General features: G+C 37.3%; 2 protein-coding genes across 3 annotated transcripts in view; one reads left to right on the forward strand and one right to left on the reverse strand.

The window, feature by feature from the left end:
• Positions 1-4,128: 4,128 nt before the first annotated feature.
• On the reverse strand, positions 4,129-15,995 carry THAP2 (THAP domain containing 2). Its single transcript, XM_044227913.1, has 3 exons — positions 15,209-15,995; positions 7,932-8,127; positions 4,129-6,108 (listed from the first exon to the last, which is right to left on the reverse strand). Exons 1-3 carry the CDS (start codon positions 15,277-15,279, stop codon positions 5,719-5,721), a joined length of 657 nt encoding a protein of 218 aa, XP_044083848.1. The 5' UTR covers positions 15,280-15,995; the 3' UTR covers positions 4,129-5,718.
• A 9-nt stretch (positions 15,996-16,004) lies between these two features.
• ZFC3H1 (zinc finger C3H1-type containing) overlaps positions 16,005-21,237 on the forward strand; it is a 51,750-nt gene continuing 46,517 nt past the window's right edge. For both annotated transcript variants that reach the window (XM_044227911.1, XM_044227912.1), the window contains exon 1: positions 16,005-16,763. In XM_044227911.1, the coding sequence (XP_044083846.1) occupies positions 16,169-16,763 (595 nt within the window). In that variant the 5' untranslated portion in view covers positions 16,005-16,168. The remainder of the gene's footprint in view (positions 16,764-21,237) is intronic.

The raw sequence follows: 21,237 nt of genomic DNA on the forward strand, positions 1-21,237 counted from the left end.
TTAAGTGTGTGCCTTCAGTCAATTCATTTAGAAAACAGAATCTCTTGTTAACATCAAGTTTGAACCTTGTGGCTTATGTCGCATTTGAAATTAACTTGTGTGCCTGGGTTAAAATTAAGTGATAATTATGACATATCTGAACTTTTTCAGTCGACTGTTGACAATGTAAGAAGAGGAGGCAAATGAGTTTCAGGTGTAGAACCCAAATGTTTTTTAATCCAGAGTACTTTTTCTTTGAAAAGTAGTGTTTTTGTTTGTTTGTTTTTTAACTACTAAGTACTTTTTAAAAACACACAATTCTAAATTTAAGTAACATGCCAAGACAACTTAACATCCTTTTCTTTGGTAAAAAATCTAACTGTGAAGTGGGATTAAATAGTAGTGTCCATTTTATTTGACTAAATTTATATATGGTCTTCCTACAGAAATTATGTGCTCACTTTATTTTTGTCTCATTCTGTTTGGTACAGATAAATAATTGAATTACCTCAGCAAGTTGACTGGCCAATATCAGTCACACCAGATAATTGGGTAGGGTTAATGTCACTTCAGTATGCTAAGCGAAGTGTCATAGAAAGAGGGATTGTCAGGGCTAAGACATAAAAGATGACAAAGTTAAGTGACCAAGCTGAGGGAGGGGCACTTGTAGTTGGTTAAGGAGAGCATGAAAATAGGAAGTGCAAGAGAATGGAGAAGAGTTAGAGATAGGTTTGAAATATTGTATCTAAACAAGCTGAAAGTTCACCTAAGAGATAGGCACGTACCTGCTTTCTTTTCTTTCTTTCTTTTTTTTTTTTAAGGATTTTATTTATTCATTTATGAGAGTGAGCAAGCACGAGTTGGGAGTAGGGGCAGGAGAGAGAAGCAGACTCTCTACTGAGCAGGAAATCCAACTCAGGGCTCAATCTTAGGACCTTAAGATCATGACCAGACCTGAAGGCAGTTGCTTAACTAACAGAGCCATCCAGGCATCCTACATACTTTTCTTGATATTAAACTCAAAAGTTTTTCTTTTTCAACCTTTGGAGCACAAGTTTTAAAAGCCTAGGCAGCAATCTGAAGACTGATTTCTTATATTAGATTCGACTCATTGTAAAGGACATTAGGAAGAGTGTACAGAGCAGGAGTAAACAAACGGAATATTTCCTTCCAGTAGTCTTGAGGACAGGGTCCTTGTCTGGTTCATCCTAGTTTGCTCAGTGTCTTTTAGTGAATATTAATATAGTATTTTTTGGATTAAAGTATCAAATTAAAAAATGAATTTAAAAAAATCACATCTTATGGGGCACCTGGGTAGCTCAGTTGTTAAGGGTCTGCCTTTGGCTCAGGTCATGATCTGAGTCCTAGGATTGAGCCCTGCGTCGAGCTCCCTGCTTAGCCAGGAGCCTGCTTCTCCCTCTCCCTCTACTGCTCCCCCTGTTTGTGCTCTCTCTGTCAAATCAAGTCTTAAAGAAAAATAAAACTAAATAATCACATCTTATTTCCTATTTTGTTATTAAAATCATGCTTTGGTAATTGTATTTACAAACAAATCTTCGTGTGAGCCTCTGAACTATTGTTGGGAGAGACAGAATTTTTATAGCCCTTTGTGTATCTGGTTTAGATTGCATAACCAGTATGAAACAGTGCAGTGGCACAGGGTGGCTCAGTCAGTTAGTTGTCCAACTCTGGATTTCGGTTCAGGTCATGATCTCCAGGTTCTCTGCGCTCATCGTGTTGGGCTCTGTGCTCCGCTCTTGGGCTTCTCCCTCTGCTCTTCACACTCCCACCCTGGCTCGTGCTCTTGTGCTCTCTCTCCCAAATAAATAAATAAAATCTTAAAAAAGAACAGCAAGAGCAACAAAAAAAAAACCCGAAAAAACCACTGCAAGTAAACTATAATGCATGCTTAGATATAACTTAAGCCATGAAAATAAAAATGGTAATTCCTCTTCTAGTCTTTACATAATCCCTGTTCTGTTTACAGTTTGCTTCAGTTTAGGGTAAAGGATTTCTACAGAAATATTTTAGTGGGTCCATGTAAGGGAAAGACTTCCACAGAGCTATTCATGTGTATTTTGTATAAAAAAAAAAGTCATGACAGTAATTTCCTTGTAAAAAAATTTTTAATAACATTCTCAGAATACAATAGTAATTGTTTAATATACATTATAAAATGATTAATTTTAGGAAGTTTTCAACTGTCTAAATACCTACAGAATCCCATATTCTGGCATAAAGATGAACTATTTTCTCTATTATACCAACATTAAAATTTACCCGTATTCTAACATTGAGAACTGAGATAATTTACCAACATTATAAAATCTACCTAGAAAAGATCTACAGTGATTTCATAGATGATCTTAACTACATATGTAAAATTTTTTATTTTAGTTTTTTGAGACACATGACTTGTCCTACTTTAGTAACATGATTCATATGTTGGATGGGAGTTATAATGTGGAGGGCAAAGCAAAGGATTTGAAGGCTGAAGACCATTGCTCAATCTAGGGATTGCACTTCCTAGATTGCTGGCACCTCTATCCTTTGTGCCACTTGGCACATTTTAAACATCTAAATAAATAAATAACATTAACAAGGATTTCTTCACTTGTAAATTGGAGATAATGCTACTTACCGCACAGAATATTTGTAAACAATAAGAGATCAAATGGATGCCATAGTGATTTGTTAACCTTGAGACTCTGAACTAAATTATTTGTAAAAATCTTTTAGCAAAGTTTGTTATTTTATAAAAATATCAAATGTCAAATAAACTTGAGTACTTGGCTGATACAGTAGTTTATTTAGTTGTTATTTTCCTGTTAAAACGATACCATTAACAACTAATTTGTTCAGTGTTAATTTTCAAGTTGAAGTTGAAAAATGTCTTATAACTCATTAAAAGAACATTGTATATAATTCAGGTCAATTCTGATATTCTTCTGTCTCCTTTGGTAAGTCATAAGAAGAAATCAGTTTTGTTTCAGGGGCAAAGTTTTTTGGAAAAAAAATCTAAAGTTTATATCTTTTAAAATTCCAATTCAACAGCATTTACCAAAGCACTTCACGTAGATTTCTTTAATAGCATTTATCATATTGTATTACAAATATATATTTTTTTCTCAGAAGACTTTTGAGGAACTTAAGGGCAGATAATCATGTCATCTTTGAGTCAAGTCATTAGCCCTTGTCTGGTTCTTCATAGAGGTTAGTACCTAGCAGGCATAGAATGAGTAGCACATAAAATGAACAGAGGATATGTGTTGGGTCCAGCAGAAGAAAAAGAGCTGCTTTATTTTTATGGTAGGTGGTCAAACTGATAAGTTTATCAACAACAGAAAACAGGATTTAAAAAGATTTAGGTTTTTCTCTATGAATGAGACTAGTTTGAAGGTAGACAGATGTATGTTTGTTAATGAAATAATTTGATTCAGGGAGAATTTGGAGCATGTTATCAGGACAGTAACGTGAAAATGACAAGGAGAAAACACCAAAAAATATACTTTAATATTACTTAGTGGTAGTTTATTCAGTAGTCTCAAATAATAATGAAGTCTAGTTAACTTTGCTAAAAGCTTGTATTTTATGTCTTATTTTTGTGATTTTTAAAATGTTATATTAAGATATCAAGATACTATTGTAGATGGGAATGAGCCTGCATTAATTAGTATTTTGTTTTATATAGGGTAGGGGTGATGAACCACATGAGAGTTTATACTTGGAAAACACAGTTTAGGTTTAGATGATTATTTGCTCAGCTTATTTTGAGGTATAAAAGCTATGGTCAGTAAGTGAAGAGATATTTGAAACCATATTAGAAAAAAAAGACGGAATGACAATTTCAAGGAGCTATGTCCAATATTTGGGAAAAAATGACTAAGAAGGTTTATAATACTCACAAGAGGGTTTTCATAAATATTTGTTTAAAGTGCCCCAGGATAACCACACAGACTTTTCTTATCTTTGCCTTTGTGAATCTAGTTGCTTGGGAGGCATTTGTTATTAAAAGAAAGGGTGCTGGGGCACCTGGGTGGCTCAGTGGGTTGAGCCTCAGCCTTTGGCTCAAGTCATGATTTCAGGGTCCTGGGATTGAGCCCCACATGGGGCTCTCTGCTCAGCGGGGAGCCTGCTTCCCACCCTCTCTCTGCCTACTTGTGATCTCTCTCTCTGTCAAATAAATAGGTGAAATCTTAAAAAAAGAAAAAGAAAGAAAGGTTGCTAATATTGTAAAAAGACTACCGATAGGATCCAAGCAAATGTCACCAAAAACAAAACAAAACAAAAACACAACCTCCCCAAAATTCTTTATAAAATAAAACAACCATTACCTTAAAGGAAAAATTTCTAACAATTTTGGTTCAGCATATACATGCTGCTTTCATATGGTAGTGTCAGAAGCTTGAATTAAAACTGAGTAACTTGATTATTACGCATTAATAATTTTAATGTGATTTGCCCAAAGCTATTTAAAGGAAAGGATTCTTACTAAAATTAAAAATTTATCTGGTGAAATAAGGTGAACTCTTTAATTACTTCACATGGCAACTATCATAGTTCTCATATTCTATTTTTTAAAATAATTAGCATTTTCATAGTTTTATCAGACACATGTATTTTTATAGAAAATACATTTCCCTTCCCTTATGAGACTCAGTCGCTCTATTTGACTTGTTAAAAAAGGAGATAAAACAAGCTGATAGGTACAATAAATTGATTCTGTTTTAAGTTATAAGGTGTGAAGATAAAATATGGTAAGTGCTTTTCTGTGATAAAATCCTAATGTGGACTTTTGGGGTTAAAAAAAAAGCTTACGAGTTTTGGTATGTATATTGATACATACAATATTAGTGGCGGTAGAGGAGGTATTACTAACATGGAACTTTGCATCACATTGCCTAATTAGTGGACCAACTTTAAAATTGAAAATGTGGAATTTTTATTATGAGAAAAAAGTAATATAAATATATCTATTTGTTTAACTAAGGTAAAAACTAGATCACAATGTCTACATTATTTTACAACATACAACTGGCTATCAGTTTTTCTAGTCTCAGTTACTTGAGGCCTTACCTTGCATGGATGACTCAAGAGCACTTCACATTCAAAATATTATTTTCAAAATATTTTATAATCTATTTTAAAAGCTAATATTTTCACGAAGGAGGCCATGACTTTTATCACTTTTGTTAGTGAGCAGACACAGAAAGTTTAAATAACAGAATTTTCCTTGTACCTCAGACTTTTTCCTTATAAAATTTCCCAATCACAGTGCCAGTAATAGTTCAATTAATACAAAACCCAGCAGTTTTAAAGTCATATTTCATGTTGGCTAATTCTTACTTATCATCCTATTTAGAATGTAATATCCCAACATTGGTACAGGGAAAAAAAAATTTCTATTAGAAATTAAACATATTGTCATAGACAGTTCTTTAAAAGTAGTTTTAAAAGACAAAAACACAAAACACCTTGTAAACATACAATTTCCTAGCAAAATTTTTAAGTACATAATTCTCATGTAAGGCACTTCCATTCTTTTTCAAATATAAGTTTCATAGAAAGTTTCCATTTTTTTAATAATCAAGTCTTCATAAATTATATAGCAATAATGGTACTTCAAGTAAAACTTTATTAAATACCCAATTTTGGCATAATTTCCTTAAATATTTTTACCTTTGAATAGAATGAAGGATGGGCATCAAGTTCTTTGTGGGCTACTCTTAAAGGAATGTTTTATAGAATTGGTAATGTTTTATCTTGTTGATCAGGTTCAAGAATCTTGAAATCTTCCAAAGGAAGACTGCTTAAGGCAGTTGGTAAAATGTGTTCTGATGTGCCCTTAGGTAATATGTTATTTGCTTCCAGATTCTTCACCAAGCATGTGGCTTTGATCCATCTTCGTGTTGCTCTGCGTTCTTTTTGTAAGCAAGTTTTCATTTTCTTTCTTAAACTTGCTATTTCTTTTTCCAGTTTAATTATCCTCTTTTTTGCCTCCATAGGATTCCTAAAAGCATAACTGTGTTCAAGTAGTACTTGCTGGCTACTAATGTTTGATTTTAAATTAGATGGTCCTGTTGGGGTACAACTGTTGTTTTTCTTCAAAAGATTCCTTGACTTGAGTTTCTAAGCCAAATAAAATTAGAGAGTTGAACATAAATTATGGAATATCACAAATAAGTAAATTTTGTCCAGTTTTTTATAAAAGTAATTAAGCTGCTCTTTTAAAAACTGATTTTAAAAGTTTGATAGGAAACACCATCTGCCCATCTCATGTAGTCGTGGACTCAAGTTCCTCAACTTGTTGCATTAGCTCCTGCCACCTTATTTCATTTTGTCATTTCTCTTCAGAGGGATACAAACATTGTTTGTTTGTATTTTAGGGAGATTTTAAAAATCTTTTGCAATTTTCTCACTAAGGCCAATGTAATGTATTTAGACATTTGGTTTATCTCTGATACTGATTTAATCTCTTTTTTAGGTAAACACTATTCTTTCAATTTGGTATTTCAAACCTGGGGTTCTATTTAATAAAAAATTATCCCCAAGTTATCAAGCTCCTGAATAGAGTTACTTATTAAATGTTCACAAATAAATCTTTCATTCTAAGATTTAAAATCTGGCCAGGAACTTTATACCCAAATCTGAGGACCCTGAGGACTTTCCCCCCCCTTTATCTCTTTTACTCAATTGTCCTCAAGTCACATTAATTCTACCTCCTGAATATCTCTATCATGAATCCTTTCTTCTCCATCACTCTTTTTTTTTTTTTTTTCTTTTTGGTTAAGGTGTGTTTCTTTTTCTTTTTTTTTAAACTAACATATGATATATTATTTGTTTCTGTGATTCATCACTCTTACACAATTCACAGTGCTCACATCACGTCCATTATGCTTAATGCTACTGCCCACATCAGGCCTGTATCATACCTGGCTTGAATATATTAAAAAATTCTTTAATGTCTGCCTCATTCTGATCCTAATTCATATTCTGCCACCAAAATAATTTTTCTAACAGATCTGATGTTTCTGTAACTGGCTAACTTTCTCTTTGCTTCTTTATCTAAAGACAAAAAAATCTTTACATAGCAAACTTACAATACAGGATCTCACCCCATTCTGCCATTCACCATCTTGATTCATACTCCCATATTAAATCACTTTCCGTTCCCAGATTATGTCTTAACTTTCTAAATGTGCTTCTTTTATTGATTCAACAAATGTTATTAAAAACACAGGAATTCATTTTTTGACAAATTTTCCTCTCTGATCAGATTTTTATCTAGATTCCCAACTAGATAAAATATTGTTTTAATACATTATCTACCTTAATTCTCTCCTTCCTTTTACGTATCACTTGCTAACATTTGATTATTTTCCACTTAACCCTCAACCCATTGCCTTCTGTTCTCCTCATGTTGTTGTAATTGTCCTATGCAAGGTTAAGAACCCTCTCCTAGGTTCTAAACTCCAAGCTCATCTCCAGCACAAACTCTAAGCTAAATGCCTTAGCTTGATGAAGTTTTCTGTGATGCCCTCCTCTGAACTTATATTCTTTGTTGTAACTCTGGTATTCTCTGTGCTGTTCTTAAAGCTCATCACACACATTTTGAATATTATCTTAAAATCAAGAACAGAATGATGCTAGAGGTATCATTGCTCATGATTTCTCAGTTTTACCATTGGTTCAGTTACTGATAATAACTGGAAGTAATATAAAATTCCAATATAGTAAAATCAGTTTGGATTGCGGAAAGAATACCGAAGTCAGGAGACCTGAGCTCTAATTGTAGTATGTACCTTTCCTGCACAAGATAAGTTTTGTGACTTTCTTGAGGCTCAGTATTATATATGAATTTTGATATATTTTGAATTGTTCTAATTTGTAAACAAAAAAGAATGGGTACCAAAAATGGTAAAAACAGATAAAAGAAAAGTAATGTTACCTACCATAGACTTTAAATGGGTACAAAAATCAAAAATGGTTGGAACAGCATCCATTTTAAGTCGTCGAGTTTGTCCTGTTAAATCAAAACAGGAGGCTTCAAAGTGCTTTGAACAAAGAAAAGTGTGTTTTCCTGGCACAAAATTTTTGCGCCTAAGCAGGCGAATCCATTCTTTTCTTCTTTTAGGATCCAAAGGAAACCTTTAAAAAAGGAAAGAAAAGGCAACACATATTCCAACAATTACACTCTGGTTGCACCTTAATGGTTAAAAGAAATTTTAAAAGATGATGATTTAAAGTGTCTTCCATCTACATAAAAAATTGTAATATCCAGACACTGGAACAAAAAGCGCTATTTTTTATAAGTTGCAAAAAAATTAATGAAAAACTGACTTGAGTGTTTTTATTTTTCAGGGTTTTATTTATTTATTTATTTATTTATTTTTTAAGGATTTTATTTATTTATTTGAGAGAGAGAGACAGTGAGAGAGAGCACGAGCGAGGAGAAGGTCAGAGAGCGAAGCAGACTCCTCATGGAGCTGGGAGCCCGATGCGGGACTCGATCCCGGGACTCCAGGATCACGCCCTGAGCCGAAGGCAGTCGTCCAACCAACTGAGCCACCCAGGCGTCCCTATTTTTCAGGGTTTTAAAGAGATCTTTCTTCTCAACCTGGTTCTTAACATGGGCAGTAAAAATAAACAAGACTATACTGATCTAGATCAAGGTTACATAACCATTAGGAGCACAAGTAATTCCCAGTGCTATGATCTGCTGATGTATGTACATGGTCAAGAAAAATCAAATATCTGCAGATTAAATTTTATCAAGGAAAGCCTAGACACAGTCTTGTATTCCTTCCTCTGTGTTCCTTCACTGTGACACTTACCACATTCTTTTATAATTTTTCTATTTTAATAAATTTCCAGTGAAATAAAAGTACAGTATAAGTTTCTTGAGGACAGGGATCATTGTATCATCTATTTATCTTTAACACTTAGCACAGTGCCTTTCAAACAGTAGGGGCTCAACAAATATTTGCTTAATTGATATAAAAACATATAAATTAACAATTCACTGTATTAATTCCATGTAAACTGCATATATTTTTAAAAAATGAACTCAAGGGGCACCTGGGTGGCTCAGTGGGTTAAGGCCTCTGCCTTCAGCTCAGGTCATGATCCCAGGGTCCTGGGATCCAGCCCCACATCGGGCTTTCTGCTCAGTAGGGAGCCTGCTTCCTCCTGTCTCTCTGCCTGCCTCTCTGCCTACTGTGATCTCTGTCTGTCAAATAAAAAAATAAAATCTTAAAAAAAAAAATGAACTCAAGTGATGTAGTACACTAGAAAGCATAATTATTTCAAAAAGTAAAATGCTGCTGACAAGGAAAGCAGGAATGTTATTTCTTTCATATTTATTTTAAATACAAAATATACTGGTATGTACAAGTGTATACCTGTTAAGGAAGAGAAAAATATAAGGGACTGCCCCAAAATTCTAGTGGTAAGTATGCTGACTTGAAAACATAAGAAATCAACATTCATAGGTATTAGAGTTGAGCTCTTCTTTAGTTTGATTACTTTATCCTTCACATATTATGAACTAACTCGGATTTAAAAAGAACTATTCAAATCATGTTAAAAGATAATGTGACTTGGAAACCCAAGTGAAGTTTTACTAGGTAAAGCTTTTGCTAGACTACATATAGTAGGTTTGCTCAAATTACCAGTAGTGATGGGCACAAATGAAAAACCAGATTAACTGGTAAGTAACCCCATTTCCTGTCCCTATTACCCTACCTAAACAAACCCTAATCTGAAAATAGTAACATCTGTATGCCACTCTACAGTTCATGTTTTCATATATATAAGTTTTTTCTATTTCACTAGAAACTTCTGATGGAGGATTTATCTACTCTGCCTAGCCCTTACTTGTCAATAATAATGTATTCTCATTTCAAAAATCTCTGTTCCAATATTTAAGGGTTTGGTAATGTTTCTTGTGACCTCAGCTAAAAGTCAAGCTTTTTACAAGCACATTTCTCTTTTGGGCCTCAATAAAGATGCAGAACAAATAAGTATCATTGTCATCATTGTTATAAGAACCTTCAAATATATGAAAACTGTCAGATACTGTTTTTCAACTTTTTTTTTTTAAAGATTTTATTTATTTATTTGACAGAGATCACAAGTAGGCAGAGAGGCAGGCAGAGAGACAGGAGGAAGCAGGCTCCCCGCTGAGCAGAGGAGAGAGCCCCGTGCGGGGCTGGATCCCAGGACCCTGAGATCATGACCTGAGCCGAAGGCAGAGGCTTTAACCCACTGAGCCACCCAGGCGCCCGTTTTTCAACTTTTTAATTTTTTTAGCTCTTTGTAGAAAACTTGTTTTCTTCCTTTGCAGAAACTTTTTTATTTTTTTGGATTTATTATTAATTTTTTATTTAATTAACAAAAATGTACTATTTGTTTCAGGGGTATAGGCCTCTGATTCTTCAGTCTTACACAGAATACCTAGCACTCACCACAACACATACCCTCCCCAATGTCTATTGAAAATTATTTTTTTTAAAGTAGGTTCCACACCCAGTGTGGGGCTTGAGCTCGACCCCAAAATCAAGAGTGGCATGTTCTTCCAATTGAGCCGGCCAGATATCCCTAGCTCTTTTTTTTTTTTTTTAATTTTATTTATTTATATGAGAGAGATCTCAAGTAGGCAGAGAGGCAGGCAGAGAGAGGGAAGCAGGCTCCCTGCTGAGCACAGAGCCCGATGCCGGGCTGGATCCCAGCACCCTGGGATCACCACCTGAGCTGAAGGCAGAGGCTTAGCCCACTGAGCCACCCAGGTGCACCCCTAGCTCTTTTTAAAACTAATTATGAAACCATTGCCTAATTGAACCTTAACTTGAGCCAATTTTCCTTGCTAATTTAAGATTCAATTTAGGAATCCCATATTCCTAAGGAAATTCCATGGATTGGACTAGATGTTCCTAGATCATATAGAATACCATTGTATTCTAATTGTTTACTTTTCTATTTCCACCCCTAGATCACAAGTTTCTCCTGTGTAGGAGCTATGGTTTTCACTACTTTATCCTGTGAAGTAAGCACTCAATGAACTTTCTCAGTGAATCAACGAATGAACAAACTAATGAGATTAGTTTGGCATTACTAATGTTTACCTGTGTTGAAATAGAATAAAAATAATAACTTTAATTTGAAGCAATGCTTTTATACAGCCTTTACCTTAATTTTGTTTTTCATGAGTTTGGATTTTTCTCAGCATATTCAACAGGTGAGAGATATAGCCCATAAGCTGAATTTAAGTAATAATAAATCCTCCTATAAATATTAAAAAATTAACATGGTGGTTAACTGATGGATTTGTCTACCAATAATAGAACCAAGCTTTCAGAAACATTAGATGTTTTGGAAAATAATGCTACTTTGCTTGAGTCTTTATTAATAGCTGAATGCCTTTTCTATTCCACGACTGTCCTAGGTGCAGAAGACATAGTGGTGAACAAAACTGACCTACCTTTATGCTTTAGGGTATCTACTTTTTACATGAGGATATATTGTAATGGGAAGGATAGAGAATCAAATGGCTTGATGCAGTTAGAAAGGATGGCTGAGAACATGGTCTTTGGAGTCAAACCAAGGTGCCAGTCCTGGTTCCCTCAGTGTAATACCCGAGTGACATTAGGCAAACTGTTTAGCTTTTTTAGGGTTCAGTTTTATCAGTTGTACAGTGGAGTAATAATTGTACCTAGTATGATTCCAGGGATTAAATGAGACAATTTAAGTAAATAATTCGCCCAGTGCACAGTACACAGTAAATACTAAATAAAGGTTATTTATTAATATAAAAGTAATTACAGATGCCATGAGTGTTATCTAAGGGTAAGTATAGTGTGGCAGGGAATCATAAAATAGGAAGAGCTAATCTAGTCAGCAGGTTTTAAGAGAGTTGGCATTAGAGAAGGTAGGATAGGGGTGGTGAAGAGTGTTAACTATCACGGGGACAGTGAAGAGTGTTATGACATGAAATGATGCTGGAGGGGCTTCTAAGTTAAAGAGTAATTTTGAACTCATCCAAAATGGTATCAGAAGGCCATTAAAAGGCCTAATTTAAAGAGCTGATTAACATAAAATTTTTTAACAAGCTGTTAAGCACAGCCATTATTAAAAATAATGTACATTTGAAATGAAATGAAGACCAAAGATAATAAATACTGAAACCATCATTTCGTAATTACTTTACTGTTATCTATAGTCTGAAAATTGTCTGTGTGTGGTACTGCACATTTCTTCCTCATTGTATGATTGATTAGTGATGTCATACTGATAACTTGAAACTAGCCATGGTAGAGTATTTATAGTGTGGAAATTGGGCAAATGCTACAGATCAGTGCTTTCCCCTTTCCCTGGAGATCCTGCTGTTAAACCTGTAAGAACATACCATTGATTATAGAAGAGAGGCTAGGAGTGCATCAATAGAAGCAGTGAATCCGTTCAGAGGCTGTTGTAATAATCCAATTAAGAGGAAATATGGGAGGGGCACCTGGGTGGCTCAGTGGGTTAAGCCTTTGCCTTCTGCTCAGGTCAAGATCTCAGGGTCCTGGAATCCAGCCCACATCTGGGTGTCTGCTCAACGGGGAGCCCACTTTCCCCTCTCCCTCTGCCTACCCCTCTGCCTACTTGTGATCTCTCTGTCAAATAAATAAATAAAATCTTAAAAAAAAAAAAAAAAAGAGGAGGGACTGGGGAATCAAGGGAGGATGACCTCCCACTTTTGGGGTGGATGATGTTTTCATTTACTGAAAAAGGGAATACAGGGGGTGAGGTGGTGGTAAGAGCAAATTCATTACTATAAAAATTTGATACGTTGAGCCTGAGCAACTGAAGAGAGACTAGGGAAATACTGAGACACGGACGAGTTAAACTGAGACCACAGGAACAGTTGAAATCATTTTGGCAAGAATAGTAAGACCTAAGTCAGAGGACTGAGAAGGGAAGAGGCTGGCAGAGAAAACTGAAGACAGGTCAAAGAAGATGAAAATCACAAAATTAGTGTCAAATAATTCAAGAGTAGAGAGTATTTCAAGGAAGAAATGAAGACATGCCATGAAAAGAAGTACAAGAGTGATAACTCAAAGCAACAGCAGTTTCAGAAGATTATTGGGGGATTTAGACTGGAGTGGGCTAAGAGATAAGAAAAATGGATAGAGTTTAGAGAACATAAATTGTACACAGGGATAAAGTCTATCAACATCCTAGGAAAGAAATTAGTCAAACATTGTATTTATGAAATAGGAATGTAATTTATTATAATGTTAAGATCTAAGTTTCCATAAAAAGGTTACTTTCCATAGGAGGCAAATGGTCAAGTATGCATGTTACTGTATCACTGTGTATCTCTTAAACATTCAAGATTATTGGTGCCTTCGACTCCTCCCTCTCCCTCATCTTCCATATCAAATGACCATACAGTAGTTTCTACTCAAACATTTCTTAAATCTCTTCACGTCTTTCTATCTCTGTCAGTATCACTCTATTCCAGGTAACTGGTAGATGCTCCCTTGTTTTACTCTAAGTTCCAGTTTTTTCCCTACTAACTCTCATCTCTTCCAATCTAGTGCTGGTTGTGCCAGCAATGAAGTACATAATTTAGCTTAGTTGACACTGTAGGAGAATTTCTCTGTGAAAGAATTAGTAGATAAATTAATATTGTGTAATAAGGTAATTTTGAACACTTTAAGTAACACCATAATTCTCCACACTGCTGCCAGAGGGCTTCTTAATATGCAAATCTAATCATGCTGTTCTTTTAAAAACTTTTGTGTCTTCTCAAATACTCACTGGATAAAAGATAAAATTAGTAAAGTAGCATACAGGACTAAATCTATGTCATCCTTTGGTATCATCTGAAATTTCACATCCTTTTGAGAAATATTCTTTGACTTTACAAAGCTGTAGGCTAGGTATTGAGGTGTCTCTTCTGTGGCACTTAACCATAATTATCCTTCTTTCTCACTACCTACTAAATTGAAGAAGTATAAGAATTTTCCGGGGGTTAGGGGGTGGGAGGGCACCTGTGTGGCTCAGTTGGTTAGGCCCCCAACTCTTGATTTTGACTCAGGTCATGATCTCAGGGAAGCAAGATCTAACAGCCAGTGGCGCTCCCCTCTTGTTGGGATAGGCTCAGTCGTCTTCTCCCTCTGCCCCTGCCCCCGCTCCTGCGTGCTCGAGCTCTCTCAAGTAAATCTTAAAAAAAAAAAAAAAGAAAATTTTCTGGATCGCTGGCACAACGTCAGGCAAATAAGAACCCTGTACACATTTGATGGATGAATGAGTGAAGCACTATATTTCCATGAAATACCTGAAAAACAAACATCACAAGGATTTTTTTTTAAAGTAGCGGTTTTTAATAAGGGATCATTTAGTCATAATTAGGCAAGGAAATAGTTAAGGATATAATTTTTTCCGCACATTCTAAGATCGTACTAAGTTGCGAGATATATCAAATCAGAACTATTTGCACATGGCTTTTTTTTTTTTTTTAATGCTTCTTTTCTTCAGGCACAGGGCAGGCATTTGCACAGAAGGTAAACATTTACCGAGTACTTGCTATATTTCATGCAGTGTTCACAATGTTTTCAAAAGTTCTGATTTGACAGAACTAAAGACTTTTGACTGCTCTTCCAACAAACGGAGGAAAAACGAAACCTAAGTTCTTTTCATTCCTCTGTTCTGGGAAGAACAGAAGGCTCATCTTTTGCACTTTCATTACCATCTCTTCATTCCATGGATACCAATGATGACTCAACTCCTCCGCAATAACTGTATGTGACTATTAGAAATCTAAATGCTTCCCAGGTCAATTTAGCTAGTGAGAATTTCCTAATATTGATGGGAGCACAGCAGGCTTTTAAGGCGACCGCTGACTTGAACAGGAAGGTTTCGCTTCCTTTTAAGGCATCATTCATGTCAAGACCCCGCCTAACACAAAAGAACAGAAAATTAAGATGTTCTTTTACTTTTTCTCTAAGGCGTAACCACCATACAGAACTTGGATTTCTTTGACAAAGTGAGTTAACTCTCCCCGAAGAAGAAAAAAATTGGACAGATTTGAGAAATACACACAAAGGGCAGAACTGATGCTTCCTTGCTACTACCTAGGTAGTGAAGTCATTAGAATTAATAGGATCCTCTTATTCCTTCCACACAAGCGACACCCAATCTAGGAACTCCCGTTTCCGTCACCCCCACTCCCTGCCCAGGTTACCTGTGGAAGCTGATGTTAATGTGCTTGTTGTAGGTAGTAGCACAGCCCGCCGCGGCGCAATTGGTCGGCATTTCCCTTTCCCCTTCATTCGGCGCTGCCTTAAGCCTGTTCTGAGGCGCTGGCTGCTACGCTTCCTTCGGGCAAACGCTAGGCAAGCGAGGCAGGGGACGGGGCCCACCAAGAGGAGTCGTGAAAGCCGAGTGGGAAAAACGGGTTTGTGAATGGGGGGGATGGGGGAGGGGTGTCAGTCCTCCCTGTCTCTTTATTAATATGGCGGACTTCAGCCAGCAAAGCAGACAGTCCTGGAACTCCGGTCGCCTACGTTTACCTTCACCAACATGGCGGACACAAGCCGCCCTCTCCCGGCTTCCAAAAAGGGAGTGGGACTACTGCGTCTCTTTGGCAGCGGTCCTCAGAGCAATGAAAAAAGTGTCTCTCCCCCACCCCTCCGTCACTATGAAACTCTTGCGGCCAAGACTAAAAATGGGACCGCCCACCCCGCCACGCACCCAGATATCCCAATCTGGAGTCGGGGGTGGGTGTGAGATAGAGGTTGGAACTACAAACCCGAAGACAGAGGGGAAAAAAAAAAGACTACAAGTCCCACTAAGCATCGCGTTGTCCTAATTATTATCGCGTGAACTGGACGCTTGTTTCCTGCGTGCCGCAGGAAGTGACGTCACGGGCAAAGCCACTTCCAGAGGCCCTTTCTCGCGAGGCGGAAGAGCCCCGATCGCGGAGGAGCAAGGGGGCGCTAGGGAAGGGAACTGGGTTGCGACGGTCCGGCGAGAAAGAGCTGGGGTGCGGGGAAGTTGGGGAGCAAAGCCCGCTAGGTGTCCGAGTAGGGTAAGGCCGCACCGACCGGGTCCGTTAGAAAAGAAGGGAACCGGGGAGGAGAGCAATTGTCGGGCGGATCCCCGGACGGAGGGCTAAGGTTGTGTGGAAGGCGCTGCTCCCGGGATGGCGACCGCAGATATTTCGGCCCCGGCCTCCAGTGGCCTCTCGCCCAAGGAAGAAGGGGAGCTAGAAGATGGGGAAATCAGCGACGACGATAACAACAGCCAGATACGGAGCCGGAGCAGCAGCAGCAGCAGTGGCGGCGGGCTGTTGCCATATCCGCGGCGAAGGCCTCTTCACCCGGCCCGGGGCGGTGGATCTGGCGGAGGCGGTGGCTCCTCCTCGTCGTCGTCCTCTTCTCAGCAGCAGTTGAGGAATTTCTCACGCTCGCGGCACGCGTCGGAGCGGGGCCTCCTCAGGGGACACAGCAGCTACCGACCCAAAGAGCCGTTCCGGTCTCACCCGCCCTCCGTACGGATGCCTTCGAGCTCACTGTCCGAAAGCAGCCCCCGGCCGTCCTTTTGGGAACGGAGCCACATCGCCTTGGACCGTTTCCGCTTTCGAGGCAGGCCTTACCGGGGTGGAAGTCGCTGGAGTCGGGGGCGAGGAGGGGGTGAGCGAGGAGGCAAGCCGGGGGGCAGACCTCCTCTGGGAGGAGCAGGATCCGGATTCAGCAGCAGTCAGAGCTGGCGAGAGCCCTCTCCACCTCGGAAGAGTTGTATCCTTAACGTGGCGGTCCGCCCTGGGTGTGTCACTTTAACTAAAGTTCCTTTAGCGTCATTATTAGGTCTATGAGATGAGTAACTTTTCTGAACCATCAGAACCGCTTATTTGTCACTGTGTCAGTATACTTTTAAGTTGTTCTTTGGTAGTCTCCGTGTGCCACACTATATAGACCTGTTTCTTAAGGTGTTTTTTTGTGTGTGTATATTGCTTTTTAACATTAAGGTATTACGGATTGGGGACAGGTTAGTGAGATCAGATTTGCAGTAGTACATCGGAAAGCCAGGTTTCAATAGTATTTACTTTCACCGGTACAAGAACTTTGTTTTTATAGAAGGTTGACTTAGATTGTTAGAGAAAAAGGAATCATAAAAGATTTGGGGAATATTGTTCCTTATAGTATTGAACTTTGACATTGAAAATTGTGAAGTTCCATTCTACATAATGCTGTAGTTTTTATTCGTGATTCTGCTTTTACCTTTCCTGATTAATTTTTACACATGCTACCTTTTAAAGTGGGGGAGGGGAGAAAGACCCGTATCTTGACCAACTCTATTGAATTCATACAACCTTCTGCAAAACTTTACCTCCTTTATTTCTTACGTTCAGTTTTTGAACATTTTATAACTCAAATGTAGGTTAGAGAAAGATAAACACTATTTTCATTTTAATATATTGAAAGCCATGGAGTGTATGAAAGGGTGAGATTATGGGGAGGTTGAAAGGAAAATAGCAAAAATATCTGATTTTTGTTGTCTCTAATCCCATTATCTGTAATTCTTAAGTTTACTTAAAATTTATACTGGGGAATCAGTCATCTGAAGGTTTGCTAGGTTATGATGGGTTTTGTAGACCTAGGTTTTTAACTGCATAAAAATCATAAGTACAGTTATTATTGGTTGTAATTTCTATGGTATATTGATTTTTTAACATACTGTGTATGAAACTTACATGTAATGACATTTGTTTGGAAGACATTCAACATTATTTTTATAGAATACTTAGGATCAAATGGTCTTTTCCAGATGACAGAATAATAAATGGGCAAGAAATGTAAGTTTAGGTACAAAGTGGCAGTTTCTGGTGCTAGTGCCCCGAAAAAACTTAATTCTGCAACCAAAAGTTGGATTAGGAGCACTAGTATTGTTTCAGAGAAAATCAAGTAGGGATTTAACTTTTAAAAAGATAAATGATGTTCTTTCAAAAAAAGAAGAACTCTGCCCAAGATATTTTTTTAATGAAGGATTTGTTAGTTGTTGATTCTAATTCTAAAAAGAGGCTGCTTCAACACATACATATTTTTTAAGAATATAAAAGAGGAAGCTTAGAATTTGTGTTGGAGAGACAGATGTGAGTAAATATAGTTTAATATATAGTTTAATGTAAAAACTTCAAAATGAGATACGTAAAAAGTACTCTGGGAGGACAGTTTTTTCTTCATTTAATCTGTATTAGAGAAGGTGGTGATGAGGGAATTTGCTTAGCTCCTGCCTTTGCGTCCATTCATTCAATATCAGTTCGGTCTTTGCCATATGTATACTTATTAATTGTTAAGCTTAGATGTTTCTTTTAATAAACAGGCATATGGTGTGAAAAAAGTACGGGGATATATCCAGTCCGATTTCCGTAGTAACTTAGCAGAAATGAGCTCTCTTGCTCTTTCTTTTCTATAGATGCTGCACTTAAGAAAAGGAAGCTTGTTTTGATCCTCTGCTCATTGTTTTCCTTATGAAGTATCATTAATCCGTCCTAGAGGTGGTATTCTTTGTAAGAATTTGTGAAGGAAAACATAGTTTTCAGCTACTCTTATATAATGTGGGCAAACAAAATTTGTAATACAAAATTTTATTAATTTAAATTCCTTAATACCAAGACTGTATTCAGGCTTATTCGTATATCCACTGTGCACTTATAATAATGACAGTTTTATTTTATAAATAATTACTTTAAGAAAGAATAAGAGTTGTGGGGCACCTGGCTAGGTCAGTCAGTAGAGGATGTGACTCTTGATCTTGGGGTTGTGAGTTCAAGCCTCATATTGGGGGTGGAGTTTCCAAAAAAAAAAAAAGAAAGAAAGAATAAGGGATATACTGTGGTTCATTTCCATAATCTAGAAGTGAAGTAACGTGGGTAGTAGTATTTGTTTGTTTGTTTTTTGTTTTTGACTTATTTTTCTGTAATGATTAAGGTAAGCTATGAGCAACTTTAAAGAAATGAAATGAACCACTCAGGACACCTGGGTGGCTCAGTGGGTTAAGCTGCTGCCTTCTGCTCCGGCCATGATCCCAAGATCCTGGGATGGAGGCCCACATGGAGCCTTCTTGCTCAGTGGGGAGCCGGCTTCTCTCTCTGCCTCTGCCTGCCACTCTGCCTGCTTGTGCTCGCTCTCTCTCTCTCTCTGACAAATAAATAAAATCTTTAAAAAAAAAAAAAGAGGGGCGCCTGGGTGGCTCAGTGGGTTAAAGCCTCTGCCTTCGGCTCAGGTCATGATCCCAGAATCCTGGGATCGAGCCCCGCATCGGGCTCTCTGCTCAGCAGGGAGCCTGCTTCCTCCTCTCTCTCTGCCTGCCTCTCTGCCTACTTGTGATCTCTGTCTGTCAAATAAATAAATAAAATCTTAAAAAAAAAAAAAAAAGGAACCAGATTCCAATGTGGCACTTATTTCCATTATCATTCATTTAAAATTTTTCTTAGTGATAGACACTTTGTCAACCCCTCTTAGCATATGTTTCCTTTGGTTGACTACTGTTTTAAACTCTCTAATATGAGAGGTAACATAATTAGGCCAGTGTCTCTCATCAGTAGAAAGTCATTTTCACCTGCAGTTGGAAAGCGTTTTTTTTTTTTTTTAAACCAGATTTCACTTAGAAATTGCATCTTAACTTAAAATTAAATCTTCTCTAAGTGTTGGTTTCATCCTAGTTGTCCTGTATTAGACAGAAGTAGGAGATCTTATTTAGCCTTGACAGAGATTAGTTACAGTTGTAACTCCATTGCTTTTCCTCATTTATCTGTCTTTTCTGTTAGTGTATTGAATCTTTTCTCTCTACAAATCTTCCCAAAGTCTTCAGTTTTATTTTTTTTTAATCACTGTGGTTATGCTTTTGGATGGCTCCATTGAAAAGTGATGTGTAGATGAGGATAATTGCAGAATTTATGTACAAAGTATATAATGGTGGGGGGAGCAAGTAATGCTCTGGCTTCAGATAGGAGGTTCGTTTGAATTTTAGATTGGGGTCAATTTGAAGAACAGAAAAACCTAAATAAAAAGCTGTGCATAAATTGTGTATAAATTGAACAGGGGAAATGTGAGATTGGAAAGGAAGTACAGGTCAAATGAAGGCATTGTATGCCATTGTAAGTATTTTGGATTCCGTTCTTAATGAGATTTAAACAAGGGGACAGATCTGATCAGATTTGTCTTCTAGATACATTAGTTCAGCAGCAGAGTAGGGGATGGCTTGTGGAAGATAAGACCCAGAGTATCTATGATGAGGCCAAACTTCTCCTTGTATTACATAAAATACAGGAGTGCACTAGAATGCTCAAAAGGAAAAGTGAAAGAGGCTAAATAGTGAGAACACCATTATTATAGGAGTTGGAAAGGAGTCATGAAGACTTAAAGGAAGATAGAATGTAGGGAAAAAAAAGAGTGGAGTTAGAAAAGCCAAGAGAGAAGTCGTTTGCAGTGTCCAAAGCTGCGGAGAAGTCAGGTAAAATAGTTTGAAAACATGGTGGATAAACAAACTCAGCCAGCAGAAGCCAGATTCTGTTTGGTTGAAGAGTTAAGACAGGTTATGAGAGACTGACTAATATTGTTTGAAGAAACTTAGCTCTGAAGAGCTTAGGTCACAGAACCAGAGGTTTACTAAAACAGTTTTGTTGTAGAACTGGTTTTTCATTTTTTTTTTTAAGATTTTTTATTTGTTTATTTGACAGACAGAGATCACAAGTAGACAGAGAGGCAGGAAGAGAGAGAGGGAAGCAGGCTCCCCGCTGAGCACGGAGCCCGATTTGGGAATCGATCCCAGGACCCTGAGATCATGACCTGAGCCGAAGGAATAGTATTAACCCACTGAGCCACGCAGGTGCCCCATTGTTGCAGAACTGTTAAGATTTTCAGTTGTAATGCTAGTTTAGTTTCTGGAGTTAATGGTGGTGAAAAAAAATTTGGTGGTGATTCCCATTCTTTATATTAGTCATCAGGGAAATTTTAAAATATCTGAAGTTGATTGGTACTGTAGGTTGTTAAACAGAGGAACCATCTTTAGGGAACTGTAATGAAATCCTAGCCAGTTTCCATAAATGACATATTGTCACATAAAGTACTTGTCTTTAAATCTTGTTAATTTCTAGGCTGGAGAAGTGAGGTGTAACAATTTTTGCCAGTGTGAATTATTTTGAGTAAAAATTATAGTTTGGAATTTTGTAGCCATTTATTTCTAAGGAAAAAGTTATGTTCTATGTAT

The sequence above is a fragment of the Neovison vison genome, chromosome 12, assembly GCF_020171115.1.
Source record: "Neovison vison isolate M4711 chromosome 12, ASM_NN_V1, whole genome shotgun sequence".
In the NCBI taxonomy this organism is placed as follows: Eukaryota; Metazoa; Chordata; class Mammalia; order Carnivora; family Mustelidae; genus Neogale; species Neogale vison.